General features: G+C 38.3%; 1 protein-coding gene across 1 annotated transcript; it reads right to left on the bottom strand.

Moving 5' to 3' along the window:
• Positions 1-5,453: 5,453 nt before the first annotated feature.
• On the bottom strand, positions 5,454-10,401 carry LOC137742095 (zinc finger CCCH domain-containing protein 55). The gene is made up of 8 exons (XM_068481841.2): positions 9,170-10,401; positions 8,797-8,973; positions 7,247-7,426; positions 7,063-7,160; positions 6,548-6,808; positions 6,264-6,444; positions 5,893-6,099; positions 5,454-5,797 (listed from the first exon to the last, which is right to left on the bottom strand). The coding sequence occupies exons 1-7, from the start codon at positions 10,171-10,173 to the stop codon at positions 5,922-5,924; spliced, it is 2,079 nt and encodes a 692-aa protein (XP_068337942.2). The 5' UTR covers positions 10,174-10,401; the 3' UTR covers positions 5,454-5,797; positions 5,893-5,921.
• Between the last annotated feature and the right edge of the window lie 208 nt (positions 10,402-10,609).

Raw genomic sequence — 10,609 nt, forward strand, 5'->3', positions numbered from 1 at the left:
CGAGAAGAACCTTGGTTTAGTGAACTGAAGTTGACCTTAGGTATAATATGGATTACCATTTACTGTGCGCAATCGTATACTGCGGTGCTCCTGCCAGTTGTTGGAACGACGCAAGATGAAGGGCAAAAAGTACTATTTCTCCTCATTTGTAAGTGAAAGCTCTTAGGTTGGAAACTAGTAAATGACAAGCCCGCAACCAACTCATTCCCTCCACCCTAACCCCTTAATGCAAATATAATGTTGTATAAAAAATCACAATTTAATGTAAATAGCCTTAAATGCCCTTAATCAAAATATCTAAGGAAAACTAATGAAAAGGGCTTGAAAACTTTGAGTTTTAAATATAAGGACAAAATAAAGGGTAATGTGAATAGTACCAGGGTTGACTTTTTAGTGTAAAAATGTGATTTTTCATTCAAGTGAACAATACCAAGAGTTTTTAGTTCAAGTTCCCAAATATCTAAGCATTATATGACTCCCTATATAGTTTCTACCATCCAAAATGTCTTCCTCTCTATATCCCTAACCGCCATATGTCTCTTTCACTAGTTTATGTATATATGCATTTTTATGATTGAGTTTTTCATTCATTCAGACTAGTGCCTTTATCTAGCACACATTTGAAAAAAAAAAGAAAAAAAAAAAAAAAAAACCTATGTGTGGGTTTGTCTGAATTCTTCCTTACGAGAGTGAATTTCTAACCCTTGATTTTTTTTTTTTTCAAATTTAATTTGTATTTGACAAGTGTCCTTGTGGGTTGTACATCAAATGCTCCAGAGAAAATATTTTCTTGATAAAAAGCTTTGGTTGGTGGTCATTGGTTTTTGGGGGCTATTAGGCCATCTCCAACTGAAGGCTGGCCAGAGAGCTTGTTTTAGCCCTCTGGCCCTCCAGGATATTAATATTTTAATGAAGGGTCATATTTGCCTCCATCTCTAACCGTAGGCCAAAGGGCCATAAGGCTCGTTTTAGCCCTTTGACAAAAAACCGTCTCCAACCAAGGGCTAAAGGGTCATAGGGCCAAACATAATTTATTATTTAAATTTAAAAACTACAACAACTTAAATTTAAAAGGGTGAAATTATGTGAAAAATGGTGTAGGAATGGCTTAGGTATTTATAGGAAAATAAGTGGACTTTTTTAAAAAAAAATTTGGCCCCAAAAAAAAAATAGGACAATATTGTCGGATATATCCGACTAAAAATGCATTAATAATGAAAAATCCAGCCCGGCTCGGGGCTAGCTCGATTGGGCCAGCCAGTTGGCCCTTTGGCCCTTTGACCATTTTTTGTCCCGAGGGGCCCACGAGCCCTTTGGCCTAGCCTTTGTTGGAAACGGTTTTCGGGTTATTTTCGACCATTTGGCCCTCTGGACCCTTTGGTTGGAGATGGTCTTAGGATATCACCTTCAAAAGAGTGTTTTTCTTTCCTCTCCAGTTTAGGAACCCTAGAACCTACAAGCATTTTCATGGATAAAGTTTTTCATTGAAAATCTATAAAGTTATCTATGAAAATGCTTTCTTAAATCCTTGATTTCAAACTCTTTTGTTTTTGGTTTAGAATAGATTTTTTAAGAGAGTGTTTTCTGGTTTTAGCCTCTTCTATATGTTCTTCTATAAAAAAAACTTGGTGCTAACTTACCAACATATTTTTCATAAGAATGTTTGAACATGGTTTATTGATCTCAAGCATATTCCAAATATTCATATAGGTCTTTGTTGTTGGATTGCTAGTTGGTTCCTTCAGTCTAAATGTTTAATTAAAGAAATTAGCTTTGTTGGATTCCAAGTTGGTTTCTTCAATCTAAATGTTTGATTAAAGAAATTAGCTTTGATTTTTCAAATCCAAATCTTGCATCTCATCTCTTCATATCATATGTGCTAATGCTAAAAATGGAAAGTTAACAAAGACTAGTATGGTCGACCCTTGTTGGGCTCGGGATTAAACTGTAATAACTTAACAACAAGGATTAAGTGGTTCACTTTTCAAAACTGGGCCATGTCCACTGTAATGCTCATATGTATATATCGAATATTGGTTACAAGAAATGCTCGATAATAGTCTAATCTTTTTGTTCTCTTTTATGTCCGACCATTTATAAGAGGTATTCATCCCTCTTATATATGCCGTCAGTGAGCCCCTAAAATCCTCAGCTCAAGTACTTCATCGTTTTCAATTTAATGAACCACGTACGAAGACATGACTTGCTAGCTACTCCTCTGTCCTTTAGTTGACACGTGGTAAAGGAGTAACGTTTGTTCAAGTCTGATTGTATATTTTTCTGAGCAAACACATACCAAACACCTTGCTCAACCCTAGGATAGTGGTAACCCACGCTCAAGCACTTGATCTGATAGCCTTTTATGTCTTTTCAAAAGCCTCTACTCTTGCTAATGGCCAACACGTAGCTTAGGTTTGGTGTCCAAGTAAGCAAGCCCTTGATACTTTGTGCTATAAAGTTGCGGTTGAAAAGTACTTTACAAAAAGGTGATTGGCCTACTTGCGGATAGTTAAATCAAACCGTTGAGTGGTCGTCTATAACGCTTGAAAATATTTCCTCTAGTTAGATTGGGCTGACTTGTAAACCCAATGCCTTGGCCTTCTCTTCCTTCATTAGGTCTTATCCGGGTCGTATTATTTTAGGGGTTGAAAAAGACCTTGCATGCATAGTTCGTTGGTTGGTCCTGGTGCCATAAGACGATAAGCTCGGAAGATGGAGCTGCCATGCTTGTGAAGATTGAGCTTATTGTTGCTAGGCGTGATTGAAGGTTGCCTAAAAGTACAAGCTGTTCTTTAGATTAGTTCTAGGAACTTGAGCTTGTGTGTTAAACTTTGTATGAACCTTTATTTTATACTAGTGGACTGGACTTCTTGGAGTAGCAACTTTTTTAACCTGGTTAGGGGTTTTTTCAAGCAAAAACTTGATGTGTGTAGTTTGACTTCACTTACCTGCATATGTAGTTGCTAATGCTGCTTACTGTCATGGTGCTTGCTTAATGAACTGATAAGTGAATGAGCTACTGTTTATGAATTCTTGTTGTGAGATAGATCAAGGTAGACTTTGACCAGTGGGACGTACTAATCAATTAAGTTTATTTCTTGCAACTGTAATTTATGTCACTAACAAACCTATAACTAGTTGACTAGCTCAGCTGATTAGTCTACTATGCAAAGTTAAATTTTAATTACAAAAGATTCCAATAGGTAACAATCTTAAGTTCTAATTATCAAGGTAGTGGGCAATTAAAACTCTTACTAATTGATTGTGCATTGAAACTACCTTTCTGTTTTCTCTTTAATGAAGACTAGTGATGTTAATCCTCAAGGCTTTCACAAGCTATGATTCACACCTAATAATGTGTCACAGCTACCCAATCTAACTAGAACAGTCAGAGAACCTGTTCGAAAGGAATTACAATGCAATACACAATAATCTTGACCACATTGTTTGGTTGCTAGTTTATCTATATGATTCATGTGAATGTGATTTGGAATGTACTTCCTAATCACAACTATGTGCTCAGACTCGTGAATTATATCAAAGTATTCTCTTTCTAAGGATGAAGGTTAAATATCGATCCCATGTTGCACACTCATATGCCTCCATGATAAGTCTAGGACCCCAATAATGTGTGGAACAAACCATGTGGTTATGACGCATCATCAAATGACCAAAGACATCTCCACATCATAATTGTGGTGTCTCAAGTCAAATGACTATTTTACATTATTCCAACTAGTGAGTTCTCATATAACATGAGTATGAGAACTCATGTTTAATTGTGCTCAGTGAACACACTCTCCATTGAGCACATACATACTTGATATTTTTTTAGACAAATGAGCTGAGAGACATAGTATGTACCAGTCTTATCAGATTGTCATTACTCAATTGACAATCCTATAATCAGAAACATTTAAGATATGTGAAATGTCTATAAACTATCATCTCATGATTGGCTTTTAGGGCACACTTCCAACAGAAAAGTGGATGAAGGATGGTAAGAGATATGTTGAAGAATGTAAAGGAAAAACACACAAAATGAAAACTAAAAACTAAAAACTATTTTAAGTTGTTTTCACTTTAAGATTTTGTTTGCAGTCCATCTTTCTTATTTCTTGTCCTCTCTCCCATCGCTCTTCTTAAGCTCTCATTTACCTTGTATATTGTCCTCATATCTAAATTTAAAAACTAAAAATGAAATGATTATCAAGTAGTTCTTTGATTTCTCTCAAATTCATGATTCTTTCTTTGTTTTGAGTTTGTAGAATTTGATATCAAAGTTCCCCTTTTGACCATGTTTACCCATTCTCGTTCTCGTGACTTAGGGTCCAAGTTCCATGTATTTCTCTAAATAATTTTGAGTACACATCACATCAATGAATGATTTATGTCCCAGAGGATTTTATCTTGGGTTGAAGTTTTGAAGATATTAGTAATGTTACACTTCTCATCTATTTGTATCATCTCTCTAATAGAGGTCGAGTCTGCCAACGCATGTGAGAGTAAACATAGGTGAAAAAACAATGGTACAAATAAGTGATAAGAGTAACATTTTTATTAATAAATTTCGATTACATTATTTTTTTATATAATGGGGTACAAATATACAAGTGGTTTGTATACCCACTTTAATTCCCCATACAATTAAAATCCATGCCACATTCAATTTGCTGTGTTTACCACTTTAATAAACAACTTTGACAACAATTTACTACTAAATTAATTTTTTAAAAAGCAAAAAGTCCCTTTAAACAATCGCAACACAAGGCTAGGCACATGTGCCAGAGAGAGAGAGAGAGAGAGAGAGAGAGAGAGAGAGAGAGAGAGAGAGAGAGAGAGCAGACACTTCCAATGAGGATGAAAGTGAAAGGAGTGAGATAAATAACTCTGATATATAATTACCCATTTATGTTTATGTAAACGTCAGCGTCACCCACATGACGACTTGCTCGTTGCCCCCACGTGTAAAAAACCAACAAACAATATGTGACGAAAGCACGCCTACCCGAAAGTAAAAACCCTCACCAAAATCCCCTTTCTACCCCCTCGATTCGGGGATCATGTGAAGTGTGAACGCGATGCTGCTGCAGCTGCAACCAAAGCATCAGACAACAACAAAACAATCATATGACCCCTTACAAAACACGAAGTTCCCATTCTATCCCCCTTCTACGTATTATTTACAAATAGCATGCCAGGACCCTATACGGATCCTCTTTTGAAGATCCCCGGGATCAGTATCACTTTATTATATTTAACATCCCGAAGGCAGAAATCATTTTGAGTTTTTTTAATTTAAAACTGAACACAAGCAGCATCTAACGAAACTTGACCGCTCGATGTACGATAAACGAACACAATGAAGTGATCCTCAAACCCTCATCCGCTACATTACTACTGGTACTAACCCTTAATTTTCTGGCAAAGAAAACTCAAAATCTAAAGAAAAATTAACCTCAGAAAACATAGTAAGATAAAAGAAAAGTTATTCTGTATAAATACAAGTTACAATCCTTCTTGTTCTGCTCTCGAGTCTAGACTACACAAGGGAGGGTAGACAAAGTAGCAAAAGAGATCGATCAGTCCTACTCTCGTTCATAATTTCATTTCTCCTTACCTATGAAATATGTATTTTCTTTTCGGTTAGCAGTATGTATCGGGGGTGGTGGCAAGCGAGACCTCGTTGAGATCTTCCTTCTCTATGGATCTACTCTTAGTCTTTCATGTAGGTATAATTCAGCAGCTATACATCTTCTAGATGAGTTTTCTTCCTTTTATATGCTTCTCTACTTTCCTGCAAAAAAAACGTAGAGTGTTTGATTTCGCAGAATTACAAACCCTAGCTAAGTCATGTTACAGAGAACAAAGTTAATTGGGGATGGTCCTTACCCTAGCAGTAGCAGTGTCAATCAGCATTACTAATGAGAAGCAATGAAGCCAGCAGCATTGACTGATGACGACGATGATGATGTGTTGTTTTCAGTAGTAAAGGCGGTATCATTAACTTTGGGTACAGCGGTTGACAAGGCAGAGAGATGGTCTCCAGCGGAGTTTGTAGGAGAAGCAAAGAGGCTATCAGGCAGGACCTGCTCTACACTGCTCTCTCATCACAACCACAAGAACAAAAAAATTGAAGATAAATATATTAATGGCAATATGCAGAAGAACCTGATATTTTACAATGGAAGAAAACTTATATCACCAAATAGATAAACTAAGCCATGTTAAACATTTCTTTATTCGAAAACGAAGCTCCTTACCTTTTATGAAGATTAGGGGCATCCAGGTTCGGGCCTTGCTCCTTGTCCTTACCATTTCCATTTCCATTGCCATTGACGTTGTTGTGAGTGAAAGCTAAATTATCTTCCATCTGAAGCTGCTGCTGCAGCTCAGCAACTGCACCAGTCACAGAGATTGAGGCAGCTGGAGTATCACTGTGGTCTGCAATGACATGGAATCCAGAAGTCCAAACAACAATGCTTATACATCTTAAATTTTAAACATATAAATACTACATATTAATGGTAACTGTTAATGAGAAAACCTTCTGCAACTTCTTGTTCAATGCTGTCAAATGGAAGGATATTTTGATTGATCTGAGCATGAGAATAAGGGCTCAAAGGAGGACCGTGAGCACCAACAGATAAACTGCGGTGATGATGGTGTAAGCGATCATTCTTCCAGTCCGGGAGCTGCAGACTCATGAGTCTTCTACCTTGTAGCTCAATGGCTTGCTGCAGTTCAACCTGCTCCTCCAATTTTCTTCTCAATAACATCTCCTGTGTATTGTAGAACATTCTTCCCCCTAATAGAAAACAAAAATTCAGGTAGCATATAGAACTTAACAATCAGTGAGAATTTGAATGGAATGTCTAATAACGACAAGAGCATATATACACGAGAGAGAGAGAGAGAGAGAGAGAGAGAGAGAGAGAGAGAGGGATTCTTTCTTTCATATTCAGCAAAACGATAAGCCATTTGTCAACATTTAGTTATCCCCTCTCTTTCTGCGATAGGGTTTATGTGACCAAAAAAGGAATCAGTTCTTGTTTTACTAACCCAGTGGGAGATCATAGGGATCCCTGGAATCAAGACCACCAGGGCTCAAACATGGTGAAAATTCTCCCCTCTCCAAATGCTGTTGTTGCTGTTGCCTCCTGCAGAAAATAAGCCATTGAGGCATCAACGCAAGTGAAAAAACAAGCCTAAAGATTAGAAAGTAGAAGAGGAATAATGCACATACTTATCCAGGATTTTTCCCTTCTCCTTGTAGGGCTTCACAAGCACACGTGAATCACATATAAAATGAGGGTTTCCTTTGGACAATATAAGCCTGACAGTTTCGGGGTAGACAAATGTTACGAACCCAAACATTCGCTTCTGCTGGTATGGGATCCTTACATCTTGCACTGGCCCAAACTTGCTGCAAATGTAGGACAAGGAACAATTCCACAAGAATTTCAGAACTTTAAGCGTTTGAACAATATAACAACAATCATATGAAAATCTCTTCTATTGTAATAATACATAGAAATCCTTTCTATTTGTTAAAGTAAAATCAAAACATGATGTCCAACACACATTTGACCAACCACTCAAGATTCCAGAAGACCTCAAAATTTGTGTTACATTGTGATATTGACACAGTGACAACATCCTGCAGAACATCTCCAATAATCATGAATGGAACCTCCGACCTCCAAGGTCATTGAGTTCACATGATTTAACTTTTTAGGCTTAATCTTTATCACTCCATATTCTCTCTCTTTCCGTGTCAAGAACTTGTATTTCTTATTTTCCAGAAAAATTTCTTGGACTAAGTTGTACCATGATATACCAAGCAATAACAGGTTAGCAAAGTTATTTGACAGATTTACAAACAATGATCTGTCATTGCCATTGCAAAAACAAAAGGTGAGAGTCATACAAAGACAAAAGTATGCTTGATCAGATAAATCTGTTTTAGTCAAATGCGGACAACAGTGGATTTATGTTCACGGACCAATTGAACTGCTTCAGTCTATTTAACTTCGTCCCTTAAAAGAAACATCCCTTAGTAATAGTCCACGGCAATCTATATGCTGCATTAGCATGATATGGGTTAATCGTATTCGTAACATTTGAAGGATACATTGCAAGCCTCTAATGCAAGTGTTGGGTACAGTAAATCCTTACTGATTTAGACTCTAGACAATGTATTCAAGTGAAACACGGCCAATGTGCCTAGCATTCTCATACTTATCAAAATAGATAGATTGTCATGCCACGAGAAGAAACGCACAGAATAGAAGACCCTGGTGGAGGAGCAAAGACATTCATGAACTTCGGAAATTTTAAATTTTAAAGTTGGACACAGCTAAGCGATATGACAAGATGACTCAAACGATTTCCCCGAATTAGGTGGTACATTAAGTAAATCCCTACACTTGATTCAGAATGTCCTGTAATTGAAATCCAAGGTAACAGCTCCCCTAAGGAACCAGGTGGTCAAAAACAAGATCACTTGGAGGCCTTGACGGCAATGAAAACCTTGAACAGCTTCTGAACTAAAAAGTTAAAATAAAAAGACTGAAGGCACTAAGGCCAGCAACATTCTAAAACGTTAGCATGGTAAGAGATTCCCATGACTGTAAAATGGTTTGCCATGATAGTTGACCAAAGTGCTAGGACATGATCACATCAAAAGAAACCAATTCTTATTCTGCCAATAGCAACAACTTGTACTGAAGGTTGTTCAACGACATGGTCCAATGAATTAATAATAAGGAATTAACAGGATGCATATAACTTTACCTGAAGTATTCAGAAACATCTTCATCTCTGAAAGTGCTCTCAGCTGGGAATGTCAAGTAGATCTGTCTTGAAGCCGAGCTTGCCTTTTCAACAGAAGCCATTGCTAAAAGTTCATTTCTATCAGGCCGACACCGCCCAAACTTGTAAAGTTCTTCCCCCATCATCATTGCCGCAACTCTACAATGCGGGCAAAAATGTTAAACCAAAAACACATAGAATAAATAACGAACATAAACCAAGAATGCAATTGCAATCAATAACGCTTCCACACAAAAGACATGTATCTATAGAGAGCGAAATGGACTGTTTTCAACATACTCAAAATAAATAACAAGTCAACAGAAAATAGAAAAATGGGCCACTTCCAAATTACCTCTGAGGATCATTCTGCTGTTGCAAAAGGAAATTCATGCACTTATTGTACGAAGAAGGGGACGCTCCGGCCATAAACTGAGAGGCAGCAGCTACTCTCTGTTGCTGGACTTTCAACTTCATCATCTCCTCGTGCTGTTCGAAACCGTCGAGATTAGTGGGAGACCCCACAATGGCACCAGAACCATCGGAATCAGCAAAACCGCCATGCACAAACTTGCAATTGCTTCCATTCTTGCAAAACCCTCTAGCAAAGTAAAGACATGGCTTGAACCCAACTCCCAAAGCAGGGTCCTCGGACCCGAGACACGCGTCGCTGGCCGAATAGCTCCTTCTGTGGAAATGGGTGTCGCCACTGTTAACCGAATGAGCCCAATCAGGAAGCCCATGCCCCAATTCGGGCCTAGGATCAATGAAATCCTCCGGCCTCGACGAGGAAGAGGACTCGTTGAGAAAGGAGAGGTACTCGTTGAGTTGGTGCTCCTCAATGAGGTCACTTCCCGGCCAACCATCACCACCACCACCACCACCACCATCCTTACTGAACTGGTGTGAATGTACTGGAAGGGAAAAGGACCCGGCCCGGATATTATCATAAGAGAGTAAAGGGCTTGCCTTTGGGCTAACAGAGTTGCTTGGAAAGCCAGAAAGCGGCCAGGAATTCGAAGAGGGCGAAGAAGGGTTTTTTCCATAGTCAAAGCCGTTTGGTATTCTAGGAGAGGACTGAGAAAATGGGTTGCCGTTGGTTGGTCTGGCTATGGGGTTTAACGGTGAGGGAGACGAAGGAGTGGACGATACAGACGAACTGCTTGCCAAAAGTCCCAACTGGATTTTAGCCCTCAGAATCAGCGACTGCAAAAGGGTCTCCGGACCATACGCCAAACGAATCAAATCCTTCTCGGCGAAATCCTGAATGAGAAGATAACCCATGATTTTGATAGCATTTTCTGGGTCTAAAGTTTTGATCTTCGAGAAGAGTACGTTTGTAAGTTCATAGGAACCCATTGGGTTTTCCGGGGAGGGATTTCCTTCTCCAGAAGAAAGAATGGGGTGAGAAAATTGGTTTTTGAGTAGGGTTTGAAGTGTTAAGTAGGGAGTTGGAAAGTCTCTCTCCTCCCTCTCCGTGTCTTTCTCGAATGATAGGAATCTATTTTTGAGGGGGACTGAGAGGGGAGTGGTAGATTTCAGATCTACTTCAAAGTTTAATTGTCAACAGCTACCTCGTTTGTGAATTAGCCATTTATATAATCTGCTTGATTACAGCCATGAGACACCCTCATCATGGCCCTACTTCCGACGTTGTCCCACGCATCCAGGTTTTTTTATTACTATTTTAAGGAAGTACTCAACTATTATCCCAATAATTCAAATTTTGAATAAAAAATAATAATTTAGTATTCACGGATGAGTAATTACTTTTTAATTTTGTCAAATAATAAAT

This window comes from Pyrus communis, chromosome 11 (assembly GCF_041283825.1).
Source record: "Pyrus communis isolate YQ-2024b chromosome 11, ASM4128382v1, whole genome shotgun sequence".
In the NCBI taxonomy this organism is placed as follows: domain Eukaryota; kingdom Viridiplantae; phylum Streptophyta; class Magnoliopsida; order Rosales; family Rosaceae; genus Pyrus; species Pyrus communis.

What these genes read in the sequence shown, in the direction of transcription:
- LOC137742095 (XM_068481841.2), bottom strand. Translation starts at nt 10,173, where the DNA reads ATGGGTTCCTATGAACTTACAAACGTACTCTTCTCGAAGATCAAAACT. An exon ending in AAGGGAAAAATCCTGGATAA is followed by an intron (nt 7,161 to 7,246) that starts GTATGTGCATTA and finishes TATTTTCTGCAG; the next exon opens with GAGGCAACAGCAACAACAGC. An exon ending in TGAACAAGAAGTTGCAGAAG is followed by an intron (nt 6,445 to 6,547) that starts GTTTTCTCATTA and finishes ATGTCATTGCAG; the next exon opens with ACCACAGTGATACTCCAGCT.